This window comes from Phascolarctos cinereus, unplaced genomic scaffold, assembly GCF_003287225.1.
Source record: "Phascolarctos cinereus isolate Bilbo 61053 unplaced genomic scaffold, phaCin_HiC Scaffold_4;HRSCAF=312, whole genome shotgun sequence".
In the NCBI taxonomy this organism is placed as follows: Eukaryota; Metazoa; Chordata; class Mammalia; order Diprotodontia; family Phascolarctidae; genus Phascolarctos; species Phascolarctos cinereus.
Window position 1 is genome coordinate 413943422 of NW_027555847.1, and position 22361 is coordinate 413965782.

Consider the following 22361-nt stretch of genomic DNA (forward strand, 5'->3'; position numbering starts at 1 on the left):
TGTAATTTAATAAGAACAAAACAAAAAAAGGCCTCCAGCATACTGAGTATAGTTTGCATGAAGGCTTCCTCAAATAGCAAAGACAAGAATTATACAGAATAAGAAGAGATGTATGGATTGTAATTAGCATTGATGGAGGAAATATCTGTATTGATGATATCACTAATCCACTGACAGGACCATGCTTTTTTTTTTCCACTATGATTAGAAGTATATATTTCAACAAATCATTTTGAAATTTGATTTCAAAGGTTCCACTGAAATTTGGTTTAAAATAAATGATCTCACCACAGTGAAAATGTTCGAGATCCACTGATCTCAGACAAATCCCTTATTTAAACATGAAGAAACAGAAGCCCATGGAGGTTGCAACTTGCTGGTTTATATGGACAGTTAATGTGTGTTTTGAAAGGCAAAATAAAACTATGAGGCTTGTATGAAAAGAACATAAACTATGACCCTATTTCAAGGGTGTTGGATTTAAAGAGAATTTTCCCTTCATAATAGTATGGAAATTATTAATAATCAGATCACTAATTATAGAATGTCTTACTGGAAGTATTCTTTGATCATTGGCAATGTTACATTTGTTTATTTAAATATATAGCCATATCCCATAGCTGGTGTTTAAAAGACAAGTTACATTATCAATCAGACTTATAACAATAAAAGTACTTTCAAAAAATAGGCTATAATTAACATCTGTTTAAAGCAAGAAAAGAGAGAACCATGGATTTTAAAAGAAAAGGCAAAAAAAAGACTAAAAGATCAGCCACTAGTTCTGCTTCTGGTTTTATTTTCTCCTTTACCTGCTGATAGTGAGCATTAAATCTGACTGATGGCTGGCAGGGGGAGTGCAGTTCATTGAAAAAATTGAATAATCTTTTCTTGAATAATCAAGTTTTGACTTTATTATGAAATTATTATTTTATTATTCTCATACTGAGATGCTCAATTTAAAATTTGAAAAGATTTTACAACCTAATTATAAATCACTAGAGAAAAATCTTCAGACATACAGTATGAAAACCATTTTTATTTCATTTTATAATAGATACTTTTTCACATGGAAAGTAAAGACAATGCAAATACCAATATAAGTGGGGGGGACCTATATTTGGCCAAAATAACTTTTAGTTTTTATTTCTAAAAATTCAATGTCCTCAATATTTCACAAAACTGAGAGAAGCAATTAACATGAAGCCATTAGCCACTTGTTTATCATAATAAAAACTGGCAAATTAAGCCCCTCAAATCACAGGTCATAATACAAGTTGGATCATTTGTCTTATAGACTTATTCAATGACTAAAGGAACCACTATCTCCATTCCTGTCTTAAATTCAGAAAGGGGAGAAAATATCTGTCAAAGTCTTCTAATTTCTGTCTTCTACAGGCAAGACTTCTAAAATAGGGACCGTCAAGAGAATAGGGAAGGGGGTCAGAAGTTATGGCCAAAAGAATTCTTATCCTAGACTTTTGCGCTAAATCAATGTAATACAGAATTTCAAATTTATGAGATTTAACAATTCATACCCAAATCATCTTCTGGGTATGATCATTCTCTTTAAGGGATTTTTCAATAAATATTTAAAATTCCCAGTGAGTAATAGAAACTTAAAACAAGAGGCCCAACCTTAAAACAGCTTTTAACATGAAAAACTGAAAACAGCAAAGATTGATGCCTATAATCACCAGCTTTTTAACAACTGTGATTTACTAGTGAGCAATTGAAAACAGTAGTATTACATATTCATTTACAGGAACTCAGCAAGGAAAACATGTAAAGAGGGGAGATGGAAAAAGGGAACACATATAAAAGAGCAGAGATGAAGCATGTTTCTGTGGAATGAGTGGTACTGCTCTGGAGTTACAATACTTAATCTCATCTCTGAGGCTCTGAGGCTACCTTGATCATCATGAGCAAGTCACTTAACTCCGGTCTTCAGTTTCATCATAAGATGAGATCAAATGTATGGTCTGTGGTCTATGATTTATCAAAATAATGAGGATGATGATTTGAGGAAAGATACCATAGAACAAAATTCCTGTCTTAAATGGCAGGGTGTGGGAAATCACTGAACTTTCCTAAGACTTAAGAAGCTAATATAAAATGAAGGACCTGTATGTAGCAGTTGTGTATGTGTGTGTGTGTGTGTGTGTGTGTGTGTGTGTGTGCGTGTGTGTTATCCTGGTAAAGGAATAGTATCTGTGAAATAAGCAAAATGTTGTCTTCTTATAAAATAATGTAATAATTTAACAAAGTATTACAGAGAAAAGTTCAAATTTGACAACTGTAACTTTGGATGTAAATTCAAGAGCATTGCATTTTCCCATAAAAAAATAAAGGGATGGTGATGGGATAAAAACAAAATGCAAAACTATGTTGCCAGGTCTATGCTATTTATTTCCCCCTTTGTGACATTGGTCAAGTCACTTAAACTTCCTGGCCCTCAATTTCTCAATTCTTAAATGAGAAAGTTGGATTGGATGGCCTATGTAAAAGTTGTTCTGGCTCTATTTTTATGATACTATGATTCTACATAAGATTTAAAGTTAAAATTAGCATTGAGGGAATCTAAATATTAAACATTTGTATACCTGTGGCATAACACTTAACTTAATAAAGGGAAAAATACTGAGATATTAGCAAGAATTATGAAGTAAATTATTATTAGTGAGAGATTTCAATAGCACATTAGCAGCATGAGAGAATTTTTTTAAAAAAGCAAATGAGAAAGAAATCACTAATATTAATAGGATGATGACTCAACTGGATTTGAGAAAAATATGGCATATACATGTTTTTAAAACTGTATGAAATATGCACACACACAAAAGATCATTTGTAGAACACAAAAAATATGATAGGCAAATCCAAATAGCAAGAATCTAGAAAATACATATTGATTGCAAAATACAGATATGAGAAAAAAGTGACCAAAAGATGAAAGGATATAAGACTAGAAAATGATTCTAAATGATTCTTAAAGCAAAGGAAAAATATGAAAAGAATTATATTGATAATAACAACAATATAAAATAAACACATCAAAATTTATGAGATATGGCCAAGGTAGTAGTAAAGGGAAATTCATAACCTAGATGGTTATATTTTAACAGGATCCTAAAAAAGAAAAATTGATGGAGTTTGCAGTCAAATTAATTGCACAAATCAATTTATGAAAATAAAGCTAATTTAAAAGTTTGTAATAAATAAAACAGAATTTTTAATGCATGAAGAAAAAATAAAATCAGTTCAAACAGCAATTCTATTTTTAAAGCATAAGAAAATTGTATCAAAAAGAGAATGAAAAATTATCAAAAACAAAAAAGAGAATGCCATGAATACACAAAAGTAAACTATGAAACTATTTCAACAAAACAAAGAACATTAAAGAAATAGATAAACATTCATAAAAACTATAAAATACACAAATACAAAAAAAGAAATATTTAACTTTGATAAGTCTCAAAAGTAGAGGAAGGCAGGGGATGGAAGGAGAATGGAAGGAAGAGGAGGAAAAGAAGGAGAGAGAAAGAGACCCAAAGAAATAGAAGCAGAGGCAGAGATCAAACAATAAATTACCAAGACCCCACAGATTCATATGAACATTATCAGATATTTGAAGAACAAATATCACTATCATATAATCTGTTTAGTTGCTATTTTTAAAGGAGTTTAAGGTATATGAAACACTTCACCTGATTATTTCAATTCATTCTCACCAAGCTTGTGAAAAAAACACTATAATAATTATTATCCCTATTTTATAGATGAAGGAACTAAGGATCCCAGAGGCTAAATAATTTGTCCCTGGTCAAACAACAGACTATCAAAGACAGGATTTAAACCTCTAACTGTATTAATTCTAAGTCTGTGGGTTGTTTACTCTTATCCATGATAGAACTATGCCTATATATAAATATACATATGTGTGTGTACATATATATATATATATATATATACACACACATATATATACACACGCACATACATATATATGTATGTACATATGTATGTATGTGTATGTGTATATGTGTGTGCGCATGTGTATGTATGTATACATGCACACACTCACACACACACACACACACACACACACACACACACAAAGATAGAAAGATACATCAAGACAACTCTTTCCATGAGGCAAATAGGATTCTGATTGCTAATCCTGTCAAGGGCAAAGCATAGAAAATGAACTACAGGTTAATTCTATTAAGAAATATTTATGCAAAATATTAAAATGCCAGCAAACAAAATACACCAAAACATATAAATCTTTATCAAATTAGTTTATTTCAGGATTCTAAGGATGATTAGATAGTATGAAAAATAATGAAATAATATCAATAAGAATGAAGATAAATGGTATTACATAAAAATGCATAAAAAACCTTTTATGAACTACAGCACTGATTAATATATCAGCTAGGTGGTGTGATGGAAAGTGTGGGGCCTGGAGTCAGGAAGCCTCATTTCCCTGAATTCAAATCTGGCTTCAGATATTTATTAGTTGTGTGGCCCTGGGCAAGTCACTTAACCCTGTTTGCTTCCATTTCCTCTTCTGTAAAATGAGCTAGAGAAGGAAATGGCAATCTACTCCAGTATTTTTGCCAAGAAAATCCTAAATGGGGTCATGAAGAGATGGACATGACCGAAATGACTAAACAAAAAACAAAAATAATGAAAGCACTGATTTAAGTTAACCAGTAAAAAGAAGAATAATGGAAAGAATTGTTCTTTCCTTAAGATGGATATAAAGTGATTTGAAATGCTTAGAGTTAAATATATAATAGAGAACATTAGTGGCCATCTGATTAAGATATGGGAAAATCAGGACTATCTTCATCATAATTAATCTCATCATTATTATTCAACATATTTTTAAAAATATCAACACTATAAAATTCAAGAAATTAAAGAATAAAAATTAATTGATATAAGTAGCTTCAACCACTCAGGTCATGAGATATAAGATAAACTCATAAGAATCATCAGCATTTTTGTCATTGACAAAAATAATTTCATTGACAGAAAAAAGAAGTGCTATTTCATTCAAATATTTGGACAATAACCTACCATGACATATATAAGACCTACATAAAAACTATAAAATAATTTAATAGAGAAAAACTAATACTTGTAATATTATTCAAATCATGTGGCAAGTTTGAGCTGATATAATAAGGCTGACAAATTATCTAAGTTAATTCACAAATTTTAAAGCAATACCAATAGGCTACTCTTCATAGAATTAAATTAAATGATAATTAAATTTACATGAAAAAACAGATGGACAAGACTACCAAGAGTAATTATGGAGGGAAATATACATTTCATATATATATGCATGATTTTCAATTCCAGAACAAAAATTATACTATAAAGTGATAATTACCCAAATTATCTGGGAGTGGATTTTTTTAATGAACAAATAGATTAATGGAATGGAATAATTAATCCTGAATTAGAACCCGACATAATAGACTAGTGTTTGATAAATCACCAGTGAAAGAATGCAGTTGAAGGAATTGATTATGAAATAAAAACTGATGGGAAGAAAAGGAAGCATGGTGAAAATGAAACTAGATTCATTTCTCCTAAAATATACTGCAATAAATTCTAAAAGATTAATGGCTATTTTTGGTTTTTCAATCATAAAAGTAGAACAAAATTTGATGATTGAGCTATCTTATAGAAATAAAGAAAATTCTTATTGTTCAATAAATAGAATAAAACATAGGAAAAGATATGTGGATTAAGTTATATAAAATAAAAGATTTTTGCACAAAAACAATGAATAAAAAATATAAATAACATTATTTGGATGGATATTTATGCTTAAACTCTGATTAAGAACAGGGGGAAAATAAAACTATCCTCATCAAGGCTAAGATCATCATTACTATCATCATTACTATTCAACATAATTTTAGAAATATCAACACTGTAAAAAATCCAGGAATGAAGAGATTTAAAATTTGTCATTATTTGGCACAAATTTTAAAAGAAAAATTTATTCTCAGACAATTAGAGAAAATATTGAAACAATAACTTCTCCAAAGAGAAAAACAGATTTTCAACAACTACCTGAAATTTTGTTTAAACTCTCACAAGATAAATATGTGCAAATTAAAGCAAATTTGAGATAATGATTTACATCCATTAAAATTGACAAATGTTCAAAAATCATAAGAGTCAATGCTGACAGTGCTGTAGATATACATACATTCTTACAATACTAGAGGCATTGTTTTTTTATCCCCTTTCCTAATGTTCCCTTAATTAAGACTATACCAAAAAGAAAAAGTCCTCTGTACAAAAATATTCATGGCAATGTTATTTATCATTGTTTAAACAAAATACTCAAATGTGCCCAACAGTTGGAGAATGCTTTAGCCTATAGGCATAACATATGCCTATGCACTATAGTAAATTACAAATTTCATCAGACTACAGAAAAATGGGAAAATATATGAAGATATATTTAATGAAAAAAGCAGAAGCACTTCAACAGTATTTACACTAACTACAACTATTTTGATGATAATAATATATTCCTTCCTTCAAAATAGTTAAATTGATGATAGATACTATAATTTTATCATTGATACAATAAAATATTTAAACATTAGGAAATAAATTGTTATTCTGGTGAGATTGTTAACTATAATAGATGAAGAGAGACCATGAAATTACAGATGAAAAAGAATGAGAGAACTTATGACTGAAATAACTGAATTAAGCCCTTATCTTGTGAAGAAAAATAAAGAAAATTCTTGAAAACATTTTAATTTGTATTCTGAGAGAACTGAATGGTGGGACTGTGTTTCCAGAATTGAAGTGTAGAATAAAAATAAATAGTTTCATTGACAGATAGCATTTGCTTTTCTCTTTCTCACAGCTTTTACATTGTAAACAACTTTGTTGTTGTTGTTATTGCTCTTAAAGTGTTGATAAATTATATAGCCAGTAAAATATTTATTGAAGTCTAGGAAATTGGTGTGCTTTATACAAAAAGAGATAAGCAAAAGCTTTTGGGGAAAGAAATTTTCTCATTAAATAAATATTTAAAAACCTGGTGTGAGCACTCAAATATAATTAATTCGTGAAGGTAACATCACAATTTTTTACAATAAAGATTCAGTAACTAAAATATCATAGTACACCCCCTGATTTCCTTAGAACCCAAGATGAGAATGACCATGAAGAAGGTAAAATGAGGGGTAATAATCAGACTTGGACAACATTTGAGCATCATCAACCTTCAAAAACATGCCACAGTAGTAGTAGCTATAAGATATAAAAAAGATATATACATACCTATCAGATTTGCTAATAAGACAGAAAAGGAAAATATTAAATATGAGAGGGGAGATGGGAAAATTGGGACACTAATGCACTGTTAGTGGAATTGTGAACTGATCCAACCATTCTGGAAAGCAATTTTGAACTGTGTTGAAATGGCAACCAAACTGTGCATACCTTTGGATCCAGCAATACCACTACTAGGTCTATATCCCAAATAGATTTTTAAAAAAGAAAAAAAGACCTATTTGCACAAAAACATTTATAGCAACTCTTGTTGTGGGAGCAAAGAATTGGAAATTGAGGGGATACCATCAACTACGGAATGGCAGAATACGTTGTGGTGTATGAATGCAATGGAATACCATTGTTCTATAAGAAATGATGAACAGGAGGATTCAGAAAAACCTGGAATTATTTACACGAACTGATGCTGAGTGAAGTGAGCAGAACTAGGAAAATGTTGTGCAAAGTAGTAGCAATATTATACAATGATTAACTATGAATTACTTAGCTGTTCTCAGCATAAAATGATCCAGCACAATTCCAAAGGACTCCTATGAAAAATGCTATCCATATCCAAAGAAAGAATGGATGGAGTCTGAATGCAGATTGAAGCACACTATTTTTCATTTTATTCATTTTTTTTTCTTTTGATCTATTCCTTTTTCTTCATAACATGACTAACATGGAAATATGTTTTACATGATTGCACATATATAACCTATATCAAGTAGCTTACTGTCTTATCAAAGACAGAGGTAAGTGGATGAAGAAAATTTGAAACTTAAAATTTTTTTAAATGTTAAAAGTGTTTTTACATGTAATTGGGAAAAATAAAATATTATATAAAACATATGTATGTATATATATACATATAATTTTTAGAAAAATAAAAAAGTGAATTGAATGTTTTGTTAAAATCTTATAAAAGCTAACACATTTAAAAAACAAACTGTATGTAGCTTGTTTATAAATTCATATGAATTGTATTTGAACGTTTTTGTTACCTGTTAAAAAACTTAGCCTTAAAACAATAAATACTTCCATTCCTTGAGATTTAGAGCAGGTTTTGTCCTATTTAAATAAGCCTTCTTTCACCACCCCTGTCTTTGATGCTCTTTCTGTTGCTCTCTAATTTCTATCCAAACCAACAATTCTCAAATATTTTGAAGTGTTGAAAGCAAAAAGTTTAAATACAACTTTTATGAAATTCCTATGGTAAATTATTTTTAAAATAAGGGGAAATGCATAAGGCTAATTTTATTTTTTTAAGACTAGTCTGAAAATTATAACAACATTTTAAGTAACTTACCTATTGGAATTATGCTTTTTAAATTAGGATGATAGTTCACCTCACAAGATACTTAACAATTTTTTGTCTCATTTTGCTTGTCAGATTTTTCTGGGAGGGTACTAAGGTCATTATATTATTTGTGAAAATATTTCATAGTTTTGTTTCTAAATTTGCTATGTAGATATGTTTTTTTTAAAGCCTCTGAACACTGCCAGAACCATGATACTCTAAAACAATTAGTAACGGCATGTACTGTTAATCAAGATCCCTAAAAATAAACTCAAACTGGAGAGAACTAGCATTATGTCATAGCTAACATCAATTTTTTTTGCTTTGGATTTCTATACAAATTGAGTTTGCTCATGTCAGAAAGTTGGTTATTAACACTTTTACTTTTTTGCTTCTTCAAATTTCCTTACTTTGCACAATTATTTATAATGGGTATTGATAATTGAATATTTTAAATTATCCACCAAGAAAGACTGACAATTGACTATGTCATATGTTACAGGGTGCATTCAGTAATTAATTTCAGAACAATAAAAAGCAAACTCTTCAGTGACATAAGCTATTTACACAGTGACAATGGCATCAAGGTGACCCTGGACTGTTGAAAGCTATTCCAAAACACTGGAAATTCTGACAATTTCTGCCATGCTATAAAGACTTCAAGTAGGACCCCAGGAACATGCAACCTGCAATATGAGGACAACTCTAGAGAACAGAGAGAAGAATATGACATCTAGGCTGACCTCATGGTGATAAAGTGTCTGGCTATGGCAATCCATAAAACAAAGAAAAATACAAAATAGCCCTGAATTCTGTGTTACTCCCTTCCAGATTGTGAGAGTAGAAGAAAAATGGACAAACAGTGGTAAGGACTATGCAGTTTTTAGGCTGTTCACAAACTCTAACTTCACTAATTACACTCTAAAAATGAGAAAATGTCTAGTGATGATTAAATGGTCATATTATTGCCAAAAGCGAATCATATCAACCTTGAAATTTTCACTATAAATGAAACCAGAAGTTAGAGGGCATTTGTATATAAATGGAAAGAAGTCTCTCAGAATCCTCAGAGAAAAAAAGAGAAAGACATTCTGGTTTTGTCATGAAACTAAGGGCAATAACAACCAAAATATAAATAAACCTATGAGATATTTGATCATCTTTTATTATAATATCCACAAAATATATCTGAAAAAAAAAGACAACCATCAAAATGATTACACTTGGGCACAAATTCTCTGTTGCAAAAGATGAAAAGATAGATAAATTTCAAAAAGATACACAATGACTTTCATATGAAGGTGGGAATAAGAAAGGAATCCAAAAATATTTTAGAAAACACTGATCAGGAATAAAGAATGAATGGTTTATCCATATCACCTCAGAAAATGGAGAGAAGTGAAGGAGGATGAAACCAATTTTTCAAAAGTTTTGTTAAATTCCCAACAAAATAAAAGTCATTACAAGGGCTTCACAGGATGAAACTAAGTACAAGGGGGGAAAAGATCTAACAATATTTTATTATCAACTCTTTTCATCTTTAAGGCCAGTGAAACTATCACTCTTATATTCTTGAATCAAAGCCTGGAAAGGTTTATTGAATAGATAGAACTGGACTCAAAGAGAACAAAGATGGGGAAAGTAACCAGAGCAAAACAAGTCTGCAAAGAAGACATCCATATAAATGTACCATAATTATGAAGGCAATGAGGGATTACCTCACAAAGCATGGCATGGAGAGGAAGCTATAGTCATGGAAGGAGGGGAAACTTATATACCTCCTTGTTTCAAGAGCAAAGGCTCTTTTTCTTTTGCCTTTGTATCTCTAGCACCTAAAACAATTCCTGGCATAAATTTTGCATTTAATAAATGCCTGATAATTACTTTTTTGATTAATACCTCCAAAATAAAGAAAGGGTATCATCAAAAGCATGATTTCAGACTCAAGAACTAGGTCCAAATGCTCCCTCTGATACATATGACTCTAAATTGTACAGCATGTCCTGACCTTTGTTCATAGGGCCAGTTTCCTTCCCAGGGATTCCTTATAGCAATGAAATTATATTTCTACCTACTACCCCCCCAACACAAAATCTTTAATATATGTGTGTGTGTGTATGTATGTGTATATGTATGTATATATATGTATATATGTATGTGTGTATGTTATATATGTATATATGTGTGTGTATGTATATGTACACACACATACATATATACACATGTATGTATATATGTATATGTGTGTGTGTTATATATGTATATGTGTGTGTATGTATATGTACACACACATACATATATACACACACACGTGTGTGTGTATAATTGTAAACATAACCTGCAAGATTAATAGAGTCCTTACTTGAAAATTAGAAGAAATCTAGGAAGACATCTAGTCTATGCTACTTCAGTGAATGAATGGGGAAACTGAGGTGAAGAAAAAGGAAACAAACAGTTTGCCTAAGGTCACACAGATAGTAAATGGCAGAGATCAGATTCAAAACCAGGTCCTCTGCCTTCAGAGTGTTCTTTCCACTGTTCCGTTCTGCTTCACTAAGGTGATTATAGTCTGTCAATATGAACAATTTATCACCTGAGTTTTTCATGATGCTGAGAATTATAAAATAGGTCATATTACTTACTATTGTTTTCTGCATATATCCTTATGATAGGCATCAATTCAAAGAGCACTTTTGGTTTTGATTCAATGAGCTTCATATTCCTTTTATCCCATCCAGCGCCTTCTAGGTAGAGCCCATAGACATAGACACCCTCAGTTGGAGGAGCAGAAATATCATCCTTCATCCATTTAGTGACTTCATTGCAAAGTACCATACTGTCCAATGACCATCCTTTGTTGGCTCGAGTTATTTCCTATTCAAGGAGAGAACAAAAAAAGCGAAGGCAACACAAACAAATTAATGAGCTAGTCTTTCAGTATAAAGAGCAAAATAATTCTTAAAAGGAGACATCAGAACAAGCAAAATTCTTCTGATTCAAAAGAAGTAGAGAATTTTTTGACTAGACTTACAAAAGTCCCTCACAAACCATACCTATGCATTGATTTCATGGTTTTGGTTTAGGTTTTTTTAGATACAAAATCAAACTTGGAAATAAAGAATATACATTAAAAATTAAAAGTAGCTGTCTTTAAAGGATGTTATATTAGCTTTATCTTAACATCTTAATGCCAAGAAATTTCATTAATGTTAAGAGGAGAAAATCATTCTTTAGCCTTATCACATGCCTCTAAATGATTAAGAAAGAAGAAAAGTTTATAGCAGAAAATTACAGAATCACAAATTGTGGTTTTTACCTGTTTCATTGCTGTTAGAAATCCTTGAGGGTTAAAAAAACCTGTCATCCAAAAGCAGTTTGGTCGGCCATCAAAAAGCCAAGAATTAAACTGGCAATTTCTTTCTAAGAGTTCTGTAAACCAGAAACCCAATGTACTTGAAACCCAAGATGCCTAAAAAAGAAGCACAAATATAAATGTTCAGTTAACATGAATGATCCAAATAGATTCAATTAATGTCATCATTAAGTATGTATTAAATACTTAACTGTGTGCCGGGCACTATTCTAAATGCTGGGGATAAAGAAAATGTAAAAAAGAGGCCATTTTCCAGGTATTCTAGTCTAATAGGAGAATCAACATGCACACAACCCCATACAAATGAGAAGCATTTTGGAGATAATCTCAGAAGAAAGAGACTATAATGTATACAAATCCTTCAGGCTTTGACATATAAATGGTAACATGATACAAAACGTAATTATATTGATAATCCATCCATTCAATTTTCAAGACATAATGGGTGGAAAGAATTGAACTTTGTGTCTTTCTTCAATACTGTGTAAGCTCTGGGATTTCACTGGCATAGGATGCTCTCCCCAGTGTACATTAGAACTCATTCATGATTTAGCAGAAGTTCTTCATGTGCTTCCCTGGCCAGCTTTCTGGTGATGAACTCATTGCCTTTAGCCAGGTCTCCCTTGAACAGCTGACATAGAGTACATTGCTAGGCCAGTAGGTGAAATATTTCCAGTTTGATAGGCTCAGACAAAGCTTGTGCTATACTAGAACAGCTCCAAGAACCACTTTTTTCCCCCAATTCCTCAGTGAGGTATCCAAGTAGAACTTATTATGGAGGTTGCTTAGTGTACTGACACTAGTGATTTTCAAATTATTCACATTTTTTAATGACAGTATGATAGTTCACTGGCCATCAGCACGATTACCAAACTAGTATAGTTTTCTATAAAATATCAAAATGAATATCTGTCTTTATCTGGAATGTCTTTACATTCCCTATCATTAAAGTCACATTCCAGGTAAGATTATATTTGATTCATTGGGTCAATGGTAAATTAATTCAATGAGTTAATGGAATTAAATTCAATGTAGTTTGGCTACTTCTTTCATAATAAAAATGAAATATACATAAATTTATATGGAATTCACATTAATTTACATTTATATCACTCTAAAAATTATGGCTATAGCTGAATTCAGAATGAATCAGTGTTTTAAAATATTTGTTATTATTCAGTCATTTCAGTTGTACATAATTCTTCATGACCCCAAGTGGGGTTTTCTTAGCAAAGATACTGGAGTGATTTTGCTATTTCCTTCTCCAGTTCATTTTAAGATGAGGAAACTGGGACAAATCACACAACTACTAATTGGCCAAGGTCAGATTCGAACTCAGGCCTTCCTGAATTCAGGCCTAGCATTCTATCTGCTATGCCACCTAGCTTCCCCATTTTAAAACATACTCTCTGGTAAATAAGTTGTACAAGTCTTTCTTCACCTTTCATTTTTAATGAGATTAAAAACCAGTCTACATTCCTCAGAGGTTTCATCTCCCTTCAAATTAATTGCCTACTTTCCCAGATGAAGGAAGAAAATATGAAAGTTGATTTTCTTTATCACCCTTAGATCAATTATATTAATTTCCTTTAACAAAAAAGCCAATTCACTGAACTCATTTTATAAACTTTAATTATTCCATTTGACATAGAAATATTATTATGTTTACATTAGAATCACTTTTATAACCACTACTTTACTTCAATGATAACAAGGGATCTATAATCCAATGGTGCGTATACTACCTCCAAATGAGGACCTCCCAACCCATATTCCTTTCACCCCTTTGAATCTCTCATCCATATCATCCCTTAAAGCCTCTGCAGAGGGTCTATCCACCCAACAGTCCAAGGGCTCATCTCTGGATCTCTCAACTTTCTCTGGATGCCAATGGAGCATATAGGCTAGTCATCAGTTATCTCTTCTTCTGCTATACAACCAGACTACCTCTCTTTAAATTACACAACTTTATAATAATATACCTTATACCACTTGCCTTATGAAATTCTTCCTTACTCGTATGCTACAGTCTACTCACACACTGTGTTCCATTTTAATTTCTTGTAGATTATAGCATCCTATGACATGAAGTATATAGCATTACTGGAACATCTACTGCAGAATATCAGTTTCTTGAGATATCATTCAGTGTTGTCCATATCTAGGACCTCCTACTTATCTTTGTAAAGAAAATATTTGTACAGTAAAAGCATAATGCTTTTTTTATAGTCTATAAAACTTTGTATTATCTCACTTTATATGTCTCAACCATTTTCCCCAACATATCCTTCACCTTGTCCTCCATTGTTTTGAAGTCACAAGTATTGCACTATATGCTGATTTAATTAGCATGGGCTTTTTGAATTATTTGTATGTTTGCTTGTTTGGTTTTATCCTCTATTACAGATGCTGGTGCATAAGCTAAAAGTATTTACATGGCAAGTTTTTGCAAATGCTTATCAACAGCACTGTAATATGAAATGACCAAATATCCCATAAAATGATTTTTGTTGTTGCCAATAGATTCATGATAAAACCAATTCTGCCAATTTTTTTTCATTTGCTTTAAAATTAGAACCTGACATCCATCCTTCCATTGACTTTTTCTTTCTGGTTTTATTTGTATTAAAATGACTATTTATGATTAAGTTCCTCTAGTCATATCTTCAATTGCTCATTGGATATACCTCACATTTGGAGTACCAGTAGCTAAGGTAATGTTTATAGAAAATCTAAAACCTCCAATTACTACCACCCTTGCCTGGCTTTCCTGCCACTTGGATATTTGTAAAACACTTCACAAACCAAAAGTACTATAAGATGCGGGTGTTTTCTTCTAAATTAAATGTTCAGCGTATTGGTAATGAGCATCTCCATACCATGCAGTCTGCTCTGACAATACAATTTTTCACTGAATACAGCTCTATTTGCTCTCAATTTCATGGAACAAGATGCCCCTCCCAGGATATTCTAAGCACCAGAAATCTCTACATCTTGCAGTTCAACTCAACCTTGGATATATTCAACACCTTCCCACCTTCCTCAGCCTCCTCTCGCCTCTGAGTAGAGCGCTGGAGTAGGGAGCATGAAATTCCACCCAGGGCCTTCCTTCATAGAACACAAAACCTGGACTTTGCAGCTTACTTTACTTTGCATCTTCATTCTGTTCTTCACTTCACAGAACAAGATGCTCCTTTGGGGTCCCCTCAACCTCCACTTTCCAGCTTCCTCTAATGTATTTTCTTCTTCCATCAGATTGCAAAGCTCTTGAGGACAGGGAGTATCTTATTTTATCTTATTTGTATCTCTTGAGATTAGCACAGTGCCTGGCCCATAGTAAGTAGTTATGAAATGTTTATTAAATAAAAATGAATACATAATTGAGGCTTTTCCAGCATGGCAAAATGTGCTACAACCTGAACTCCACTGACATGGCCTCTCAGAACCCCAGGTCCCTTCTTTACCATCAGAAGGTTTTTGCAGCAGGACTTTGTGGTCAGTGGGACAGCACTATTTACAAATATGTATGGGATTTATAGACTTGTAAGTGCATATAAAGTATTATTTCTATTTTATTTATAAAAACCAAAGTAATTGGTTTTGGTGCATATATTTCTGAGATATAAGGAATTTTAAGCAGTCTGCCTGCAATTCAGAAGACATTAAGGCCACAAAGCGCAGTTATAATTTGCATTCAGTTCTTTGTCTTAAAAGCTTCAAAACCTTTATGCCATGCTATTTCAATCATCTTCCCAATAACTCTGTAGGATAGATGAAATACCTTCATAAAAACATCATGAGTTTAAAATGAATTCATTCCATCCTTACCCTTTTGTGTTAGTTAAATCAAAGAGAATGGTTTGTGACCTAACCTGAAAACCAATAAATTGAGATTTTCTCTTTTGGGGGGAAGACAATCCAGAGATTTCTGAGGGGAACACTTCTCAAGGGTTTCACAATACCAATTGCAATCCCAAAGATGAAAAGAATGATAGCTAATAGCAAGGTTACAAATCTAGGAGACTGGGAGGATAATGGTGCCTTTTACAGGAGTAGGGAAGTTCAAAGGAGGGGTAAACTTGGGTAGGGGAGGTGAAATATAATGATTTGTGTTTTGGACATGTTGAGTTTGAGATGACTCTAGGATATTCAGTTTGAAATTTCCAATAGCCATGACTAAATCTATTTAGCTGAATACTCTTTAGATGAAATATTATTTATTAAAACTTACCAAGAGATCTTTTCCTGAAATCTGTTTCACTACTTAAGGAGACATGTGACAAGTATTTGTATTCCAACTCAGCATTTATGAGTTTAAAATATTTTATTTCCCTCACATGATAATACCCATTATTACTCTGTTTTTCTTATATCAATATTCAGTACCATCTATCCATTTCTCATTGAGAAAATATTAATCAATAAATAATTATATTTTTTGGAAATTCAGAGTGTTTAAAGAATATGACTACTTCTGCTTCCCTTTATGAAACTAAGGTGTAAACTTCTTCTAAGTGTTATGTCATATGTCTACCTTCTCCCTTGTTACTCCTGACAGATACTACCTAAATGCAAAGAGAAAAAAATCATCTATTACTAAGCCAAGGAGAACTTTAAATAACTTGGACCTAGCTTTCTACTTGTTACATGAAAAAAATTCATGCCACTTAATATAGTGACTTCATTTTAGGAGTATAAATGTTTTCTTTCATTGTTGTAGGGTGTTCCTCATTGAGAAATTTCCCCCTAACAGTACAGAATCACACAGCTTTGTGGTTTACAATTTTAGAAAGTTGCCCCCAGCTTTAAGAGGTTAAGTAATTCTCCTGGGTCACAAATCCAGTTTGTATAAGATATGGGACTTGAAACTAGCTCTTCCTATTTCATAGTCCAGCTCTTTCTTCACTTTTCCATTATTTGACTAGCTATAAATTCCCCCCAACAGGACAGTAGGAGAAAATAATTCATTTCAGATTCATGCTTACTTTTCTCCAATGAGCAGGGATCCTTGCATCATACATGCAATCCAAAGCATCTCTCAGATTTTCACTCATGATGATGGTGCCATCTATTGCAAGTTTTAGTTCAGTTAAGGTGCTTCGAACCAGGCTGATTACCCGTTGCATTCGGTCTACCTCCTGTCTGAGAAAGATGTTCATAGGCTGGAATGCCCCCATCTTTTGCAACCTATCTTTTACCTGTCGTGGAAAAAAATTAAAAGACACATTAAAAATTATACAACTATTAATGACATTATTGATTTTGTGTCTGGTCACTCCTTGGGGGAAAAAAGGGTAGAACTTTTATAATTCAATACATAACATTTATTATTTGTGCAGAAAAGATAGAGCTGACATAGTAACTAATCATATCTTTCCTTTCACTTAGAGAAAAATAAGCTGCTTTAGTGCCATTAAGGGATGCAAAAGTTACCCTACATTTTTGTGAAGAAATGATTATTCATTCACACAACAGGCAGCTGGAGTGGAACAATGGATAGAATACCAGGCCTGGAGTCAGGAAAAACTGAGTTCAAATCTAGACTCTGATACTCGATAGTGATCTTGGGCAAGTTACTTAACCTGCTTGGTTCAGTCTCTTCATCTATAAAATGGGATAATAATAGCCTACCTCCCAGGGTTGTTGTAAGGATAGGACGACAATATCTATACAACACTTAGCACAGTACCTGCTACAAAGTAAGTTCTACATAAATGTTGCTGCTGTTGTTGTTCCTCCAACACTTTTGAAAAGGACCAATAACATAACAAGACTGATGTCTTGACTGGTTTGGCTTGCACGTCAGTTGAATTTGAGTCAGGCAGAGCTGCTTAAAGTCATCAGCCTCTCTTCTCCAGAGTCATCAAAGTCCAGTGGCAAGACAAACTGGTGACCACTCAGCTTGTAGTGGTTGTCTTTTACCTTTCTAAATTAAAATCTTCCCTAGATCTGTTTGTCTGAGGCCATGCCCACCCAATAATCAAGGGCTAGGTAAGAACTGAAACAAAAGATGGCACAATTTACCATCCCAAAGATACCAATCTGGGAAGGGAAGACCCTCTGCCTAGAACAGAAGAGTTTCTGCCTAGAACAGAAAACAATTGCTAATTACGCTCATTCTAAGCTAGGGGTGGAGAACTTGAAGTCTCAAGGCCACATGTGGCCTTCTAGGCCCTCAAGTGTAGCCCTTTGACTGAATCCAAATTTCACAGAATGAATCAGAACAAATTTGTTATATATGTATGTGTGTGTGTGTGTGTACAAATATATACATATATACATGTATATATGTGTATGTATATGTGTGTGTGTGTGTGTATCTCACAAGAGAGAGATAAAAAATGAATTGGCAGAGTTAGAAGAACCACGATATTGTTGTCGTGCCATAGGAATAAAAAGAGAGGGTTCTTTTTAGGAAGAAAGGGAAAAGTGAAAAGAATCAAATGCAAAAGAGAGAACAAGGAGAAAGGGAATTTTAAAAAGGATAATTAGATTCTCTCCAAAGAGGAAAGAAGCTTTGCTAACCAGAAATTCATCACTCTGGATTCCCTGTGTAAATTTTCACAAATTGAGTATAAATCAATCAACAAGCATTTATTAAACACCTACTATGTGCCAGGCACTGTTCTAATGCTGGGGACAAAACTACGAAAAATAACAATCCCTATCCTTATGGAACTTATGTATACACACATGTGTGTGAATATACATATGTATTATATATGCATACATGTACATGTATATATACATATGTATACATATGCAACACTTGCACACTCATACATAGATGGATACTTCTTTAAAAAGGAAAATAATTTTGCTATCTACCTAAAAAGTACTTTTCTTTCAAGAGGGGAGAATGGAGGTAGGATCTTCTGAGTACTTTACCTCATTAGAATGTGTATGTGTGTGTGTGTGTGTGTGTGTGTGTGTGTGTGTATGCATGTATGTATGTATGCATATGTATATACATGCACATATGTACATATGTTAGTGTGTATACAAATGCATACACATTTATAGAAATGCATGTCTATTCATGCACATGTGTCTATATACACATGTGAAAATTATCTATAATATTACATAACATGTACACACATAGATACACAGTGATATACAAAGACCCTGCTGTAAAAGCTGTATAGATACACACATAATTAAGCAGATAAATTGGCTGCCTGAGACAAATGACAGCAGGAAGTCAGGGGCTTACAATTAACAAAATAATTTGTTTCAACGAATAGCTCCTTAAGGTGTGGTTAGAAAAATTAATCAATGATATTATATTTTTTATATATTCTTCATTTTCATCAAGCAAGATTATGCCTTTTAACTACTCTAAACTTTTAGGAAAAGGCTACTGAGAATGATAATAAAAGGAAGAGATGATGATGATGATGATGATGATGATGATGATGATGATGATGATGATGATGATAGCCTACATAATTCTTTCTTGAAATGGGGAAGGGAACCAGAAATATACAAACAAATATGGCAGTCAATCATCTGTCAAAGGTAACAGTAGTTACCATATTAATTTAATTTGTGTTCTCCACTGAGAACACCTGTAAGGGAATAATTACTGTCACTTTTGTCAATTAGGAGAGTCTTTGCTACCTAGGCAAACCCTGTCATTGCACAATAGCCATGAGAACTTTTGTTATCACCTTCACTATGAGGCAGTGACCCAGAGAAATAAAAACTGAATCAACTCATAGCTGATTGGACTGAGAAATAAAGGCTACAAATAGTTAATGATGTAAACATATCTTCCCTAAATTAGAAAATACTTATATTTTAAATTGTGTTTTAATCCACCCAATATATTCTTAGTCTTGAACAAGCTGGTAGTTTAGATTAAGAATAAATTGCCTTCTTTAGCATAAATGACAACTTGAAATACCTCGGGAAAAGGTTCTCCATTTAGAAAAGCAATCCTAACCCATCAGTACACATTTAGTCATTTAATTACAGACGTTGGCATTCTGGTCAGGCTTTCTCAGTATTTATATTCTGAAAACATTAGGTAAATGTATTCAATAAAGCTTTTTTTAAATATTAAAAAATCAGACAAACATAAGGATGGATTTTTTCGGCTGGGATCACATCCACAACCCCTTCCCAAAACTTGCTAGAACTTAGCTTTCGTTTTTATAGTATTTATTAACTCACTTCAAATGGGACATAATCAGGAGGAAGCTTTTCCAACATATCATCAGCCAGTCTTGCCACTACAGCCTCTCTGGTCTCATCTCCTCCACTTGAGCTGTCTTTAGGCTGAATGCTGAGGATAGTGTCTAACACATCCTTAGCTAGTTTGCTTTGGTAAGTAATATCAGCATTGGGGTGCAATCCAAACACCTCAGGAGTGTCATAAGCTGGCAAGCTCTAAATTGGCAAAAAGAAAATTAAAGTCAACAGCTCGATTATTTCCTTCTTGAAAAATATGAAAAAAACCACATATTTCTCAGCATACATTTTAATTAATTAATTTATTTTTAGTTTTCAACCTTTACTTCTACAAAATTTTAAATTCTAAATTTTCTCCCCCTGCCTCTCCTCCCATGATAGTATGCAATCTTACAGCATGTATTTAGATAAAACTTCTTAATCATGGCAGAGGATAAAACTCAAATCAATAATCTTCAGAAAAAAAATCAATAATTTACTATAAAATATTAACACTGAAACGTACAACATAAAATCAATTCTTATTGGGAATTCTGGGTGAACAAATACAATTAGGAAAGGGTTGCTACCTCAAATTTTCATGATGTGCTCTACCAAATGGGAGTGGGATTCCTCTTCTGGAGCCTTAAGTACAATGAGATGTCTTAGGGGACTATTAATTATGCTTTTAAGATCACTTGAAAGAAACAAATACTTTCTTCTCATTTTCATACATGTAGCTGAAGTCATTATGCCTTGCATATATCTATTGGACAATAGGGCCGTAGATCTAGAGTTAGAAGGAAACTCTGAGGAACTCTTATCCAAACTCTTCATTTTATAAATTAGGAAACTGAGGCCCAAAGAGATTAGGTGACTTTCTCAAGGTCATGAAGGTAGTAAGTGTAGTATACAAGATGTGAATCCATTATGAACAGGCAGTTCTCAGATGAAGAAATTAAAGCCATCTATAGTGATATGAAAAAATGCTCTAAATCATTATTGATTAGAGAAATGCAAATCAAAACAACTCTGAGGTACCACATCACACCTATCAGATTGGACAACATGACAAAACAGGAAAATGATAATTGTTGGAGAGGATGTGGAAAAATTGGAATGCTAATATATTGTTGGTGGAGTTGTGAAATGATCCAACCATTTTGGAGAACAATTTGGAACTATGCCCAAAGGGCTACAAAAATGTGCATACCCTTTGATCCAGCAATAGCACTTTTAGGGCTATATCCCAAAGAGCTCAAACAAATGGGAAAAGGACCCACATGTACAAAAATATACATAACAGCTCTTTTTGTGGTGGCAAAGAATTGGAAATTGAGAGGATGCCCATCAATTGGGGAATGGCTGAGCAAGTTGTGGTATATGAATGCAATGGAATACTATTGTTCTATAAGAAATGATGAACAGGCTGACTTCAGAAAAACTTGGGAAGACTTATATGGTCTGATGCTGAGTGAAGTGAGCAGAACCAAGAGGAGTTTGTATACAATAGCAGCCACATTGTTCAATGACTAAGAATGTTAAACTGAACCCTTCTCAGCATTATGAGGATCTAAGACATCTCCAGAGGCCTCGGGATGGAAAATGCTGTCCACATCCAAAGAAAGAACTATGGAAGTCGAATCGCTATCACTTATTTTTACCTTCAGTTGAGTTTTGTTTCATCTTTCTGATGGTTCCTCCTATTGGTTTTAATTTTTACTTACAACTTCACTAATGTGAAAATATGTCTAATGGGTATGTAAATGTAAAGCCTATGTCAGATTGTGCGCTGTCTTGGGGAGGGTGGGGGGGAGGAGAAAAAGGGAGAAAAAATTTTCAACTCAAAAGCATATGGAAAAAATAAATTTAAAAAAAATTTAAAAAAATAAAAATAACAAAAAAAACCACAAGATGCGAATCCATGCCCTCTGACTCCAAAACAAATGTTCTTTCTATAACACCATGAAGAATGCATCAGTGTAAAAATTCTTTCTAACAATTAAAAAATCAATCTCAGTAATCATCTATATTTTGTATATTTCGATAATTATGTGAAATAAATCTGGAAAAGAAGGCCAGAACCAGATTCTGAAGGGCTACAAATGCAAAACTGAATAGGTTGTACTTTAACCCAGAGGTAATAAGAAGCCACAGAAGTTTCTTGATGGATGAATGAATGAATGAAGCATT

The 22361-nt window shown here is 32.7% G+C and overlaps 1 protein-coding gene across 3 annotated transcripts in view; it reads right to left on the reverse strand.

The window, feature by feature from the left end:
• The window catches only part of DNAH5 (dynein axonemal heavy chain 5), a 383566-nt gene that overhangs the window by 14882 nt on the left and 346323 nt on the right, over nucleotides 1–22361 (reverse strand). For 2 of the 3 annotated variants that reach the window (XM_021008643.2, XM_021008641.2), the window contains exons 75-78: nucleotides 20172–20387; nucleotides 16979–17191; nucleotides 11937–12089; nucleotides 11263–11494 (exon numbers count right to left, since the gene is read on the reverse strand). In XM_021008643.2, the coding sequence (XP_020864302.1) occupies nucleotides 11263–11494; nucleotides 11937–12089; nucleotides 16979–17191; nucleotides 20172–20387 (814 nt within the window). The remainder of the gene's footprint in view (nucleotides 1–11262; nucleotides 11495–11936; nucleotides 12090–16978; nucleotides 17192–20171; nucleotides 20388–22361) is intronic. The other variant, XM_021008644.2, reaches the window with a different exon arrangement.